This window comes from Penicillium verhagenii (genome assembly GCF_028828195.1).
Source record: "Penicillium verhagenii strain IBT 33310 chromosome Unknown utg000007l_segment0_segment0, whole genome shotgun sequence".
NCBI lineage: Eukaryota > Fungi > Ascomycota > Eurotiomycetes > Eurotiales > Aspergillaceae > Penicillium > Penicillium verhagenii.
The window spans coordinates 12,501-27,782 of record NW_026643171.1 but is presented as its reverse complement, the minus strand read 5'-3'; the positions used below and the strand labels follow the sequence as shown (position 1 = coordinate 27,782).

The following is a 15,282-nucleotide window of genomic DNA, read 5'->3' as shown; positions in this document are numbered from 1 at the left end:
TGATCGTAGAAGAGCAGAATAATCGAACTGAAATTCGTTGTGAATTTCCAATAATGGAGAAATTCTCCACGCTAATTATGCCGGAGGTCACAGGTGGCTACGTGGGAACAGATCACGCAAGAAGGAAAGTGCAGATAATCCGAGGCGGCCAGTCATATGATATCTCCATATTGATTTGTTTTGATCATTGCATTAGCTTGAGAAAAGTAAAATAAGCGGATTTCAGAAATCAAATTTTTGAATGATAGAAGATTATTCTACGTCACAGAAGCTGTCTAGAGCTTATGGTGGGAGATTATATCAATTGTTCCGATTCTTGACCAAAGACAATACTTCCAATTAACTAACTCCCTTAAGCAGAGGAGAGCTACCGTAGGAAAGATTTATTTTTGAATAAAACTCTCAGTCGCCTTCTTTACCCTTGCGCCAAGATCCTGGTTGACTCGGCTAAACAGTGCTGCAGGTAGTAGGTCAGTAAGATCATGCAATCTGCAAGCAACAAGAATTTTGGAAAGACCAACCATATACTGCACTGCGCAGTTGAGGTGATTTGACCCCACTGATACTCCTAGCAAGGTTGTTAATAGTTCTGTCCTGGTGTCCTGGATCGCGACCAATGACATCCCATAACGCCGCAGGCTGGAGGAAATCATCGTCGTTTATGTGACTGGTGTATGTTATGACTTCGCCAACCCACTTCTCGTGCTCGGTATGTAGGCTCAGGGACGTAGGGTTGCTGCCTTTGACTTCGGGGTAGAACTTGGTGGGCTGAAGAGAAGAGTTCACGTAATTCGGATCACCATCGTAATTACCGTCAAACCTCATTTTGCCGTCTCTCTCAAAGGGGCAGTATACGGGTACCTTGGCTGCATTGGTGGGGAGTTGCTGGTAGTTGACGCCAAGGCGGTAACGGGCTGCGTCGGGATAGGCGAACAGGCGTGCTTGCAGGACTAAATAAGACGTCAATGGGTTTTCCTACTTATATGATAACGCTCCCAATCAATGTATCAATGACTAACCAGGATCGGCTGAGGCTGCAAAACCAGGTACCATAGTAGACGGAGAGAAGGCCGCCTGCTCAATATCGGCGAAATAGTTGCTAGGCTAAGAAACGGTTAATTCCAGTCAAAACCTCCAACTTTGGAAGGGATTCGGATAACAAACGTTGCGATTCAAGGTCAGTTTGCCGATCTGTCTCAGTGGAAAGTCCTCATGGGGCCAAATTTTGGTCATATCAAAGATATTCCAACGATAGTTCTCGGCCTCGGAGGGATCCATGACTTGGACAAATACATCCCATGAAGGGTAGTCCTTTCTCTCAATAGCCTCGAACATGTCCCGAATCATGTAATCGGGGTCCTCGCCTGCAATCCTAGTTGCCTCTTCTTGGGTAAAGCTCTTGACTCCCTGTCGGCTCTTCATATGGATTTTGATATATTTGAATGAACCATCCTGGTTTTGAAAGGTGAGCCAATGCCGTCATATTTCACAAGATCCGCATTGATTTTTCTAACCTCTTTAGTAAACTTATAAGTATGACCACTGTAGGAGTTCAAAAAGCGGACAGATTTGGGAGTTCCACGGTCACTGAAAAGAACCAGGAGCTGATGAATCCCTTCTGGATTGCCGACATGGAAGCTAAGGAAAGTAAGTCAGGAAGCATGCGATTTCCAAAGGTTCAAATGGACTTATTTACTCCCAGAACTTATATTTAGTTAGCTTCTCATATACATTGAATCATTTAACTCGAAACTAACACATACCATATTCACATCAGGAAGGTGAGTTCGTGGGTGTCTCTTGTGTGAGCGGTTCATAGAGGGAAACTTGATGGGGTCCCGAATGAAAAATACCGGCTTCATTATTTATAAGCACATACTTTTGGACATGCATCGATAACCTTGGAACTTGCTCACAGTATTGTTAAAGACCCAGTCTAGGTTGCCTTCATCCGTGTAAAGTTTCATTCCCCAGCCATGAACATCTCGTGAAGTATCAGCCGAGCCCGACTCTCCTCCAACAGTGGAGACTCGAAGGAGAACAGGAGTCTTCTTGCCAGCCTTATTAAGAAAGCTGGCAGATGTTAGATCGGAGCAGTCGGCAGTGGCTTCGAATTCTCCGTACGCTCTTTGAGTCGCCAATATTTTAAGGTTAGCCCCCTTAGATAGTAAAGCGGAACAAATTTCATTAACTTGATCAACATACCCGACCGCTTTAGAATGGACAACACTGAAAAAATCTCATTGTTAGCCATAAAAAGACAAGCTTATTATTTTCTCTATCTCTTACCGTTCTGGGATTCTCTCACGAGAGAAATGTGCCAAGGTTTCAATTAGTTGGGTATCCTGTAGCAGACCAAGACCACCACCTTTTCCATTGCGCATAAGCACAGCGGTGCTGCTGCTTGCGAAGGGACAGCCTTTTCTTCTCAATGACTGTATCAAAATACGATTGATGCATTCTGAATTCGCTTACCTTCAGCAAGAGTGTAGTATTTGTCAGCGGACATGACGAACTCCCAGATTTGTATTTCTCGCAGAAGGAATCCGAATATTTTGGAACTGATTGAGACATTTATTGATATGCATTATATAGGGAAGTTCTTCATCTTGATGGCCAAAGCTGTTTCAAATCAAACTTTGTTCCAAGGTTTCACTTAGGTGTCTGGACTCTGGACTCCGGGCTACTTGTCTGATCTGTTACGTCATTACCGTTCATCCAACGCAAGACTCAAGAGACATGTCATTTGCCGTATAAGCGGAAATCGGACCCTCGGAGTGTTTACTAGTAGGTGCAACCCAAGGTTTACCTACTAGATAGGTACCTAGGTACGAGCATTTTTAACAGATGTTGGGTCGATTGATGGCCTCAGCCCACTGGTTGAACGAGGTCGGAAACCTGGGCATTTACGCGTTCATGCACAGGCTTATTTGATATGTCTGCTCTAAACATTGTCTTGACATCATGTCCATCGTATTTCATTCTCTAGGTATGTTCTCTAGGTATGGGCACATAAATTAGGGACCTACGTATATAGGTTCCTAATTTATCTGGACCCAACATTTAACCAACCTTCCATTGGCATTATTTATTTATTTTCCCTCGTCAAGTCCGGGTGCTGAACAAACCTGAGGTCACAGAAATCAATATCAATTGATCAGAAATATTTGAAAACCAAGAACTCTGGAATCCTACATTTTCCCAGGTGGAAGGTAGCTCGGTACTTCATTTGAACAACAACGTTTGAACTTTGGAAAAATGTCCCAGCCTCAAAGTTTGTAATCCTCGTTACTACCTTTGCATACTGTCGAATACAGTCAATATTGACTTGGTGCAGAAACTCAACCTTCGCCGCATCACGAAAATATCGTGGAAAGGCTATTTGAGCATCACAGTCATCACCACGAGAATGATGAACAGAAGAAAGACCAATCCGAATCGCAACCCAAGGCTCCACATGAAGAAAGCGAGAAGGAGAAGTACATGCATTGGTATCATGACGAGGAAAAAGAGGAAGCAGAGGGAGAAACATATGGTGGTTTAATGTAAGATTTATCATTTCTACAATCAATGCCCGAATACTAGTCCCGCGCAAAAACTTTCTTCGCACTTTATTAAATCTTTCCAACCTTTTTTTTTTTTTTTTTTTTGAATTCATTCATGGATCTGTCAGGCTTTTGGCCCGATTTGCCAGTAGGGCACTATAAGATAGCTGGAATCACTATATCACAAGATGAATTATGCCGTTGTATGGTGTTGGGGACTGGCGGGTAGAACAAACAAACAGAACAAACAAAGGAAACAAACAACATAAACATAAATAAGAGGCCCGCCAAGGCCATACCAAACAAACCAAACACCAAAACCTCCAAGCGCCCCTTCTTCTGCGCCCGGCAGTCTCTCTCCCCTACTTGCACCCCATCAACGCGCTCGTTTCGCTTCCAGTTCACATAATCTTACCAACTTACATACCGCTAACGCTGGCAGAAGCAGATTGATTAACTGACAAGCAGCAGATCCACGGCGTTCGGGGGTATTCCCCATGGTGCTCAACCGCGCATAATCCTCCGTCCTCGATAAATTGCAACGTTCCTCACACGACCGAAGCCAGCATAAGGGGGTGGATGAACAATGGTGTCTTGAGGCCCGCAGGCACTCCAAGGGGGTGTGTTTTTAGGCCGCATCGGCGGCCGCTTTGTCGACTGTATTATAAAACGTCTCTGGAAGGTGGCGGAACTGGCCCAGAAGGCGCGTTCCGAGCATAAATGATGCTGCTTTAGGGACTAGCTTCGGTGTTGTCAACCACCGTGTCCAGTCTCCAGGATCTCGGTTTAGGCCCAGGATCTTAGCCCTGAGCTCGGCGAAGTTGGGGCACGTCAGCAGGACATGCTGCGTGTTCATCTCGCCGCGCTCGCAGTGGTGGCAGTCTGAGGGGTTCCAGTCAGGGGCTCCTTGTTCGTGCGCCCTGGCTACCGCCTCATCCCGCCATGCGGTGATGGTCGCTAAGTAGGCTGGCAGGGCCAGCTTCCCTACTTGCATCTGGATGAGTACTGCGCTTGTCGGTCTTCGTAGGGGCTCATGGAGCAGGAATACGGTCTTGGTGGGTGCGGGGAACAGGTCGCGAACGTAGCCTCCATGCTCGGAAGACTGCCATTCCTGAGTCCATTCCTCAAGCGCTTGTTCACGTAGGATCGCGCGTGCCGCAGTAAGAAGAAGCGGTGTAAAGATGGTGTTATTTGTAGATTCTGCGGCCTCTTTAGCGAGCACGTCGGCGCGTTCGTTGCCGGCGACGCCTTCATGCCCCGGAAGCCAGTGGATGTGAACCTTCCAGAGTCTGTGGACTCGATCCAGTAGCTCAGCAATCGCGCGTAATACATACTGGCCAGAGCTACGGCGTGGCCGCGTAAAGGCCTGGATTGCGGCCTGGCTGTCAGTGAAGATTGTAGCGATCCTTGGTTTGGTCCCATCTCTAGGACCTCCAATAATCAGACGAAAGGTGACTTTATGATTAAACAGGCCTAGGGCCAGCTTAATACCGTACAATTCAGCAGTGTAGATTGAGTCAGTAACGTCAAGGGTCACCGTAGCGTTCCCTGCCGACGTCACTGCGGCGGCGCCAACGCCGCCTTCATCACCCAACTTACTGCCGTCCGTATACGCAATTGCGGCGTTCGGATAGTGCCGAGCACGTAGGATCTCGTCGTGCTCAGCGATCGCAGTCTCTCGATCTGGGGCAATGCGCATAATTGGCGCCCTCCACCACGGCGAGACGGCGAACGGTTTGATGAGTTCGAGGTCGCGCACGTAGATTCCACGCTTGCGGAGGTGGCCTTCCAAGCGCTGCAGCGGCGTAGTGAGAGCCTTCATAATGGGGTCCAGATTGCGGTTGCGGTCGCGGCCTCGGCAGTATGTTATAAGCGTATCCCTGCTGACAGGGGTGCGCTTACGGAACTCATCTCTGAGGGGATGAGTGTGTATGCGTAAGCATGTGAGTTCAGCGAGACGCTGGATGGCGATCGTCGCCGGCGGGACGTACAGTAGAACCTGTAACGCCGTTCGGGACGTAGTGCGGAACGCGCCAGCGATGCGGTATAGAGTTTGGTACTGCATAGACTCGAGTGCGCGGTTGACCTCATTCTCAACGCTTTTGGTCTGATATGCGCCACGCGTATACCAAGTTGAGCATCCAAACGAGATCTGCGGGAATAGGACGGCTGTCCACATGCGACGCAGATGGAGGGTGGTGACGCCCCACGTCATGCCGGCGATCGAACGAAGCGCAGCGACGAGGACGGCGGCGCGCTTGCGGCAGCGTAATAAATGGTCTTTGGCGGTCAGATTCTCGTTCAAGATCACACCCAAGTAACGCAACGAGGATACAGGCTTGATCTCGGCTCCGCAGATTGTGACTGAGTCCAGAAGAGCGGGATCTGACGCCTGGCCGGCCGGCATATCTGCGGGCCGCAGTGCGCCAGCGCCCTTCTTCCAGAAGTGAATAAGGCCGTATTTGGCCGGCGAGAACTTAGACGCATGCTGCGCGGCCCAAGTCTCCGCCACTGTGTGGAGACGCATAAGCGCCGCACAGTTCATCCACGCATGGCTTCCCCACACAAGGATACAGATATCGTCAATATATCCCGTCACAAGGACTTGCCCCGACGCGGCGGCGTGGATATCATCAATAAGGTCGGCGTTATAGAACAAATAGAGGATTGGGGACAGCGGGGATCCTTGGGGGATGCCGGTTGCGACGGCCTCGTTGGGGCAGCGGCCCTCTTGCAGCAGTAGAGCAGTAGTGCGATTTGTAAGAAGACCGGCCAGTAATCTGATAATAATCTCAGGGATTCTGCGCTTCCGCAGGTTATGAAGCAGCCGCGCATGACAAACGTTGTCAAACGCACCGCTACCGTCAAGCGTCAAGAGCGATGCGACCCGCCGGTCCTTACGCCACGCATCATAAACTGCCTCGAGCAGTAGATGAATTGCGTGATCGCAAGAACGGCCGCCGCGGCCCCCGATGTGCGTCTCCGGCAGGAGGCCGTGCTCCTCCGCCAGGTACGCAAGACGTGTTGCGATCACAGACTCGAAAGCTTTCCCCAAAGTTTCTAACAGAGAGATCGGGCGCCACGCGCTCGGATTGGAGTAATCCGGCTTGCCTGGCTTGCGGATGACGACGGTGAGGCTGTCCCGAAATGCCTGCGGGTAGTATCCCAGTGCTAAACAAGCGTTGAAGAGGGCTGTAATAGTTTCCAAAAAGCCAGGAACTTTCGCTGCGTGCTTCCACACAGCATTCGGGATCCCTGAGGGTCCCGGCGCGTTGTATGGCGCTGATCGACGGATGGCAGCTTCGATTTCATCTGCGGAGAGTTCATCGGGCATAGGAACTTCGTCCGGATAAATATATCCGGGGATGTCGTCCAAGTTGGCGTCGGGCGATAGTGGGAAAAGCGCCGTTTTAAGACAGCGCGCCTTTTCCTCGGTGGTCGTGAACTCACGATCACCGACCCTGAGCGTCGGCGTGAACGAGGAACGAGGCATGCCCCGTGTTCTCGCCTACTTGGCCAAGCGCCAGAAGCCATCAATCGACGCCGTGGCCTCTTCCACGCGGTCTCTGTGGGCCTGCCGGCCCTGTTTCTTGCTTTCCCGGCCCAATTTGTGCCGCAGCACACGGAAGGCCTCATGATCTTCCTCATTGCGGGACTGCTGCCAACGCCGGCGCGCACGCCGCACGTCCTGCCGGACTGGGGCCAGCGCGGCCGAGTAGGTGGGATATGAGCGGCCCGGGCAGACTGAGCGCACCGGCACTGTGTCCTCAGATGACGTCGTGCGCACCGCGTCCATCACCAGCGCCACTGCGGCGTCAATCTTTGCAGTAGAATCCAGCGTCCAGCTGGGATCCTTCAAGTTCCACTGCTTGACATGGGACTGGAAGGCCTTCCGCCAGGCCTCCCAATCTGTCGCCCGCCAGTCCTGCCGCTCGCGAGTCTCTGCACGAGAGGCCCGCAGATCAAATTCAGTGAGCACAGGGACGTGGTCCGCAGCGTACCACCAGTCTCGGCACGGCGTACAGCGCACCACACGATCTGCCAGCGAGGCCGCAGCCCACGTCAAATCCAGCGTGCTTTGCACATCGTGGCCAAACACAGGACCTTCGAACGTCACCGCCCCGCACTCTGTCAGGAGATCGAGGCCAAAGTCCCCCATCATGCGGATGAGGTCATCGGCGTCATCGTCGGCGATCTGCGCTTGCGCGATGGTGGACCACAGGGGGTGGTGCAGGTTGAAGTCTCCCACAACCACATGCTGACCCACCGCGCATGCACCCAGTGCGGTGCGCAGCGTGGCCAGCCCCTGCTTGGCTTCCCGAGCCAGTGCGGCATCATTGCCAAACTTCCCGCGAAGATATATATTGTGGACATGTAACTTGCCCACCGCACCCAAGTCAAGCGTTAGCGTACTAACGTCTCGACTGTGGTGTTTGACGGACCAGGTCTTTGGATCAATGGTCTTTGAGACGAAGAAGCACACGCGCGGCTGCGTTTTGTATGCTTCCTCGCGAGACGCCGTGGGTGTAGGCCGTAGAAGTGTGTGGAACCGGCCACCTAGGGTCTGCGAATGAACGCCCATCTCGGGCTCCATCCAGTGGAATATCTCTGGCTCTTGAATCGCCAGGATATCGCACTTCCGCACCCCTTCCTCACCGAAGAGATGCTTCGCTACCGTGTCATTCGACTTACGGCAGTTGGCCTGCAAGATCTTCAATGTCATACTCATTGCGCACGGGACGTGTTCCGAGTGGACATCTTCTGCGAGGTGGTTGCTTCTTGGCTGAGTTCATCGTCCGATTCCTCTGAACGCTCACTGCGGCCTCGTGCCTGCGTACCGGTAGAGCGCAGGCTGGCAGGGTTGAGGGCCGGCTTGAGGGCCGGCACATCATCGGGGACCTCGTAGACATCAGATCCTGAGTCCATGACGTCGTCAGGGCTGATCTCTACAACGTCTTCGCTGTTGATCGCAGTAAGGCCGTCGGAAGTAGGTTCAACTGGCCATTTCTTCTGGTTGTCCTGTAGAGTGCGCGTTTTGCTGTAAGTGATGGGCTTCTTCTTGATCACGCGTCCTCGCTGGGCCTGAGAGGGCGGGATGGGGTCATCTGAATCCGATGATGAAGACTCGATGCGGGGGCGTTTGCCGGGGCTTCCAGCGCGTTTGGATTCGCGAGGGGGCCGGATGACAACTGCCGGGTCGGAAGATGAAGGAACAGCGTGTTGGGATGCATAGACATGTGCATTCCCCATGGGTTTTGACCATGGGTCTGCCCATATTGACCCATGGTTCAAACCCCCATGGGCCATTTGTTCCATGGGCTTTTGTCCCATGGGGCATGGGCAGGACCCCTGCCCATACCCATCCCATGGGTTTACATAAAAAAGATATGCATAGATTTTGTATGGTAAAAAAAGTTATGTAGTATTAGAATGGTATGATTTTAGGATGATACAGATCTGGATTATAGGTGTATTATATATGTATCAGGGGTGATTTATGTAGTAAGAAAAAAAATTGAATTCAAAAACATAGAAAACAAACTAAGGTGCAATAAAAAATCCAGGAGCCTGAGAAGGAGCTACCCTAGCTCGTTTTGTACGTACAGAGGGTAGCTCATCTCCATCTTCATCAGAAACATTAAATACATTATTGCGCTTAGCAGTCTTCTTGCTGGGCCGTTTCCGTTGTGTTTCAGGTCTGATGGTGGCTTGACTCGGAGTTGAATCCCCCGTGTTTGAGGCCTCTCCAACCACCTCCGCCTCATCCTCCGCCTCATCCTCCACCTCATCCTCCACCTCATCCTCTACCTCATCCTCACTAATACCATCAAGTTGACGTTCCACATGTATAAACTCTTCTTCTACTTCTTCCCCTACATAATTAATATTAAGCTCATGATCAAAAGATCCAATTGTGGCTTGTTCCTCCAACACTGATTCCCGTATGAATCGTAGCCGATCATCCTCTGATTCGAACTTTGTTGAGCACATATACAACATCAGATCCTCAATTGTCTCTGGCTTTAGAGCACCTCGTCGATAATGACAGATATCCCGAGCATAGTTGAACATTCGCTCAACACCTGCTCCAGATGCTGGGATACAGAGTGTATCACGGGCGATTCGAGCCAGGGTCGGATACTCATCATAGTGTTTTCGCCACCAATTACAGGGTTCATCATCAATAATCCCACTTTGGAGGTAGCGTGTAAGCTCATCATTCTCTTTGGTTTGGGAATGGGGGGTGGGGAGAAGGTTTTTGAGAAGATTTTTTGTTTGGGTCGCACGTCTCATGGGTGGAGGAGGGCCGTTTCGCCGGTAAACCATGTACTTATCACGTAGGAATCGCTCATACTTGGGCACCCACTCTTTATCTTCTTTCCATGCAGATGTTTTAAAAGCCTGTAGCTTCCGAGATGGGGCCAAGATTGTTACACAAGCATAGAGAAAACCTGAATCACCATTGGTTTTTCCATAATACTCTTGAAGTTTCTCTTTCCCTGCAATCAGAGCATCTCTCATAGAAAGCTTCCAAGATGCTATTTTTGACCCAAGCCGCTGGATAGATGTGTCTAGGTGGTCAAACAAGCCGTTATAGAGGTCGAATACCAGGTGAATCGTAACTGTTTTGGATGATGAGATCACAGTGGTAAAGTTGAAAAATGGCTGGAGGATTGAAAGGAGATAATCCACATGTTTCCATTCTTCTGAACTTAGACGGAAGGACTCGTATTTGTGTGTAGTACAGTATGAACCATATATGGATCGGAGGCGTTTCGCACGTTGTAACATCAAAAAGGTGGAATTCCAGCGGGTTCTGACATCTTGAATTGGAAGGAGTGGACGACGAATATTAGGTTGGAGGGTAAGGAATTGCTCTCGGCGCTTTGCACTTGCTCGGATAAAGACAGCAAATTTTCGAATCTAATAAAAATAGAGATTAGTAAGGGGGACCAGGTCTGAATCTGATAGGAGTAGGAGATGAATCAGGGCTGGAACAAATAGGAATCATAGGTATACCTTAACCAATGATCGCTGAACTTCAGTATTAGACACTTCCCAATGTTCACCCGACCAAGTTTTTTCAACATCTTCATTATCGGGGATAAGCTTAAGCCGGTCCAAAAGGGCATTGAGTGCAAGTTGAATCACATGTGCAAAGCATGGGTTTCGAATCATGGAAAACCCCAAATCTTGGTTATTATCCATATATGCCAACAACTCCTTGATCATTTTGCCATTGTTTGATGCATTATCAGCTGTAATTGCAATTACACGTGATTGCATATCATACTTATCAAGTACTCGCCGAAGAAGATTTGCCATATTTTCACCGGAATGCGTCCCAGTCATAGGTGAAAACCCTAGGAGACACTCCCGAAGCTCCCATGAATCATCAATAAAATTTGCTGTGATAGCAAAAAAGGCTTGTCCAAATGGTGATTGCCAACCATCAACTGTAATGGCTATCTTTGCGGTTGGGGGAAGATTTTGAAAAAAGATATCTTCTTTTGATTTCACAGCTGCTTTCAGGTGTCTTGCGAGGGTGGTTCGGTTCGGAAAGGGGGGCGTTTCGGTGTAGCTCCGGGCCAACTTGATCAATTTTTGGAAATCAGGGTGTTCAACCATACGGAAAGCCACTTTTGATGTTGCAGCAAACTCTAAAAGTGCATCGTACCATTGGGTTTTGTCCACAGCCTGGCGGGAGAGGCCTTTCGAGTCCTAGGAGTCATAGATGACTCGGGTTAGATACACCTCTGTAGCTGGTATGAATAGGATAGGAGACGACTGACCATAAGATCAAATGTTGCTGTAAGTGTCCGTGTAGCTGGATTTGGTGTACACGGTGGGGATCGCTTAAGATGTCTGTTAATTGATGAATTATCAGCTTCTTTTGCGCCAGTTTTTGACCAATTTGGATGTTGGAAATGCTTAGAACATATTTGACAAAATATGGCAGGCTCTCCGGTTTCTTCATGGGCACACTCCACCACCCGGTTCCAATATGAACCCATTTTCTTTCGAGTCCAATTCAGGGGTGTAGCAGGCTTGCTTTGTGCCGGGTCGCCATATTTCGTATTCTGCCACCACTCCATAAATATCTCCTTTGTTTCCATCTCAGGATAAAGGATAAAAGGAAGATTAAGAAACCGTTCAAGTTCTGGAGGTGCTTTTGTTGGTAATAATGAGTAGGTTGTTTGGCTATCATCATCATAAGCATTAGATTGAAAGATGCCTAGTGAAGATGGAAGGGTATCTGATAAAAAAGACATGGTGTTGAGTGGTCCGGAGGGGAAAGGGATAGGAAACCAGTATGTTTATGGGGTGGATGAGATCTGAATCTGGAGGACTTGGAGGTTCAAATGTTGAAAAAGACTGACCTTTCAAATAATATTCATAAAGATAATTTTCTTTATCCTAGAGAATCCTTAAGAGAAGAAAAAAATTGATAGATCTCAAAGACAGTAAATAAGTTAAAAAAAGAAGAGATTATAGTTGATTATTGGCTTGAACCGGACCCACTCCACCTCACATGCATATATGAAACTAGCCTAAGCCCATATAGCCTATGGGCAGTTTAAAGACCCATAGAAATCAGGGTAAATCGATTCCCCTCCAAAAAAAAAAAAGTTTTTAACATATCATTCAGCCCACAGCATCATAGAGTCATCTATGGGCCCCCATGGGCCTTTCATACTTGAAACCCATCTAAATCAACATTCTCATTTTCTATATGATCATAATTTTTAAATTATTTTTATAAATAATCTAAAGAATAAAGATAATATATTATTCTTTAAATCTAAAATATTAATTATAAAAAAAAATATATTAATAAATAGGAAGTAATTTAAAAGTTGAAGCAGAAATAAAGAATATGATTATATATTTTTGAACCTGGGAATAGTAAAAACCTGGTGCGACCTTTGGGTTCTTTTCATGCTAAATTTACCTTGAATCTGATTGGTTGCTGGGTGGATACTAGTCTGAATCGGGTATAGTTAAGGCCGGAAAGGACTATTTCCCGACTCCCGAGGTCGATCATCAACAATACATACGCGTGTCGCGTAAGAGATTCTAAAAGTTATACTTCTCTAAGATTTCTTTCTTTTCTTTATATTTTTATGAAATCTGCAACCACATACAGCTATGTATAGCCCTCGGTTCAAGCCTTTACCCACTATGTTTCAACAAGGAATCTACCCTCTTTGATAAATTATGTTTGTTCAAGTTCAAGCCCCAGGCCTCAAGATACCCTTCAATTCAGATTTTTTATGAATATTTGCTAATAATATCTTGTTTGATTGAAATATATAATGAATCATCATGATCCTTCTTCTCTTCTCTGTTTTACAACTGCAGAATCCTCCTTGATCCAAGCCATATTCACCTCCTACCCACCTCCGAATCAAATCCGCAACACTGCTTCAAAATGGCCGCACCAGGCGCAGCTGCAATTATTGGAGCCCTTGGTCTTATTCCAGGACCCCCAAATCCTGCACCACCTCCTATCCGAATCAACTTTGTCCATCTTCCACGCTTAAGCATCACTACTTGTATCCGATGCCTTCATAGGGCTGTTTATCAGTTTAAACATATTGATCGACCAGCCTTCCTAGCTGGAGGTCTACCTCTTACAATCTTTCGAATGAATTGCCGATATACCAATATCAATTCAAAGAAATGTGCTAAGTGTACCAGCTCTGCTGACCACTGTACTCAGGTATGTAACATATCCTATTCACCTCTGGTTCTTAAGAATCTAAGACTAATCTAATATATAGTGGATGGAGGGGATGTTAGGAGATTGGCTTGATTTCCATGAGATTCTTGGATGGGCTGAGCAGACCCAAGGTGTTGCTGGGGTTGCTGGAAACGCCCTTGTATCACCTACACTTGGTGTAGGATTCGCATGGGCTAACTACCCGACTGCTGCTGCTGCTGTACCAGAAGCAACTGGAAAGCTTGCCTTAGCATTGGATCATGCTGTCAAAATGCATGCAAAGGAATATGGTTTACATACAGGAGAGAATGCTAGTAAACATACACAAGAGGAAAAGGCTGTTTATCAAACTGCAATGAATAGTCGACGGGCTATTCATGCTACATTAACAGCCCCCCCGGCCCTGGCACCACCCGCAGTTGTACCAGCAGTGAATCCTCTACCAAACGGGCCTGTAGCACCCAATCGGCGGACATTTCTTCGACTTGCACCACAAGATCCTGGATATAATGTCTGGCAGATGGCTATCCAGTCCTTTTTTTTTGAGATTGCTCTTGCTGCTGCTCAAGATGCTGCTGCTAATCTTGTTGATTGTCAAAATCTTCGAGATACAGCTCGATATTGGCTAAAGGAGCTTTGATTCAGTTGTGATTAGTACTTGTTTTAGGGGGGATTCAGATGTAGTTTGTGGTCTTTTATGTTGTAGTTATGATTTTACTTACTTCAGAATGGATTTGGATATATTTTATGGTCTTTTGTGTTGATTCAGTTATGATTTGTACCTGCTTCAGGGGGTATTTAGATGTATTTCATGGTGTTTTATGTGTATTAAATTGATGTTTTTTTTTATATATCTTTCCCTAAGTAATTTATGTTATCTAAAACAGCTAGTATTTTTCTAACCAGATTAGGAAAGGTGTAAAAATTTATACATCTTGGGACCCACCTATGGGCACCCATGGGAAACCCATGGTTTGCTGACAAAGACCCATGGTTTCAGGCCCCATGGGTCATGGGTCCTTACCCCTGCCCATGGGAGAGGGTTTGCACATGTCTAGGGATGCAGATAGGGAAGATGCAGCAGGGGAAGAGGCGGTGGAGGGCGTACGATGCAAGACAGGGCCCTGAGCGCGCGAGATGCGCAACAACTCGAGCTTCTCGGCACGCCGAGGACACTCCCGTTCGTACGCGAAGTGGTTGACGGCCACTCGATCAGTAGCGGTCTCATTGAATCGAATACACACTGCGCACTTGGCAGCCGCATGATTGCGAGGCTGCGTGCACTCCTTGGAGTCGTGCAGACCCGCGCAGTACGCACATTGGGCCTGCCTTCTGCAATTGCGAGCGATGTGGCCATACATTTGGCAGTGGAAGCACTGCTGCAGACGATGACTGCCGTCGAAGAACTGGCAGTCGTGATCCCGGCCATTCAGCGCCAAGCCCAGTCGAATTGCCGAGTTGGCGGCGTCGGCGGCGGTGGGTTCGAAGTCGAGGGGAACACCGTGGGCCACAACAGCGAATGTTGGCAGCTTCAGGTGGGATTTGGGGCCGAAGACGGCGCACCATGATTCGTCGGGGGTGTCGAGCTCGACCAACTGGCGCACGTCGGCCACACTGTCGCAGCGCAGTAGGACGTCGCCGCTGGGGAGGACGAAGCCGGTAGAGGCCCGGATGGGCGCAATCTTCTTCGGTTTGGCGGCGTCGCATGCATCTTTGATCGTACGGTTGGCGCGTTTGACGACCTCATCGGGATGGTCGCGCAGAGGGTTGGTGAGCGAGGCGGTGGTGCCGCGGATGATCAGCTGCAGATCCTCGCGCAGGACGCGCTGAGGGGCCGGGCTGCTGCCGCTGCTGAGGCCGTTCGAGGGGAGGGTGTTGTTAGTCTGGGCCCTTCCAAGCCAGCCAGAGACGAGCGACGACTCAGGATTACTGCGCAACGCAGCGCGGTAGTCCATTGGCTGGCGTTGGCCGGGTGGGGCGACCGCCGCAGCGGCCGCAGTGACGGTTTGGTGG

The 15,282-nt window shown here is 48.7% G+C and overlaps 8 protein-coding genes across 8 annotated transcripts in view; 2 read left to right on the top strand and 6 right to left on the bottom strand.

The window, feature by feature from the left end:
- Positions 1-383: 383 nt before the first annotated feature.
- N7466_006679 (catalase) lies at positions 384-2,509 on the bottom strand (the record flags this gene model as incomplete). The annotated part of the gene is made up of 11 exons (XM_057166069.1): positions 384-457; positions 522-950; positions 1,020-1,104; positions 1,165-1,452; positions 1,515-1,638; positions 1,697-1,704; positions 1,764-1,856; positions 1,917-2,127; positions 2,206-2,229; positions 2,290-2,419; positions 2,476-2,509. 11 exons carry the CDS (start codon positions 2,507-2,509, stop codon positions 384-386), a joined length of 1,500 nt encoding a protein of 499 aa, XP_057019110.1.
- A 455-nt stretch (positions 2,510-2,964) lies between these two features.
- On the top strand, positions 2,965-3,549 carry N7466_006678 (uncharacterized protein; the record flags this gene model as incomplete). Its single annotated transcript, XM_057166068.1, has 2 exons — positions 2,965-2,989; positions 3,338-3,549. The coding sequence occupies 2 exons, from the start codon at positions 2,965-2,967 to the stop codon at positions 3,547-3,549; spliced, it is 237 nt and encodes a 78-aa protein (XP_057019109.1).
- Positions 3,550-4,173: 624 nt separating this feature from the next.
- N7466_006677 (reverse transcriptase) lies at positions 4,174-7,038 on the bottom strand (the record flags this gene model as incomplete). The annotated part of the gene is made up of 1 exon (XM_057166067.1): positions 4,174-7,038. One exon carries the CDS (start codon positions 7,036-7,038, stop codon positions 4,174-4,176), a length of 2,865 nt encoding a protein of 954 aa, XP_057019108.1.
- Positions 7,039-7,053: 15 nt separating this feature from the next.
- Positions 7,054-8,268, bottom strand: N7466_006676 (uncharacterized protein; the record flags this gene model as incomplete). Its single annotated transcript, XM_057166066.1, has 1 exon — positions 7,054-8,268. The coding sequence occupies one exon, from the start codon at positions 8,266-8,268 to the stop codon at positions 7,054-7,056; it is 1,215 nt and encodes a 404-aa protein (XP_057019107.1).
- A 2-nt stretch (positions 8,269-8,270) lies between these two features.
- On the bottom strand, positions 8,271-8,876 carry N7466_006675 (uncharacterized protein; the record flags this gene model as incomplete). The annotated part of the gene is made up of 1 exon (XM_057166065.1): positions 8,271-8,876. The coding sequence occupies one exon, from the start codon at positions 8,874-8,876 to the stop codon at positions 8,271-8,273; it is 606 nt and encodes a 201-aa protein (XP_057019106.1).
- Positions 8,877-9,086: 210 nt separating this feature from the next.
- On the bottom strand, positions 9,087-10,778 carry N7466_006674 (hAT family dimerization domain-containing protein; the record flags this gene model as incomplete). Its single annotated transcript, XM_057166064.1, has 2 exons — positions 9,087-10,469; positions 10,566-10,778. The coding sequence occupies 2 exons, from the start codon at positions 10,776-10,778 to the stop codon at positions 9,087-9,089; spliced, it is 1,596 nt and encodes a 531-aa protein (XP_057019105.1).
- A 2,200-nt stretch (positions 10,779-12,978) lies between these two features.
- N7466_006673 (uncharacterized protein) lies at positions 12,979-13,909 on the top strand (the record flags this gene model as incomplete). Its single annotated transcript, XM_057166063.1, has 2 exons — positions 12,979-13,269; positions 13,331-13,909. The coding sequence occupies 2 exons, from the start codon at positions 12,979-12,981 to the stop codon at positions 13,907-13,909; spliced, it is 870 nt and encodes a 289-aa protein (XP_057019104.1).
- Positions 13,910-14,279: 370 nt separating this feature from the next.
- The window catches only part of N7466_006672 (uncharacterized protein), a gene marked incomplete at both ends in the record, with an annotated part of 1,110 nt that continues 107 nt past the window's right edge, over positions 14,280-15,282 (bottom strand). The window contains one exon of the mRNA XM_057166062.1: positions 14,280-15,282. This exon is cut by the window's right edge and continues 107 nt beyond it. Coding sequence (XP_057019103.1) covers positions 14,280-15,282 — 1,003 coding nt within the window.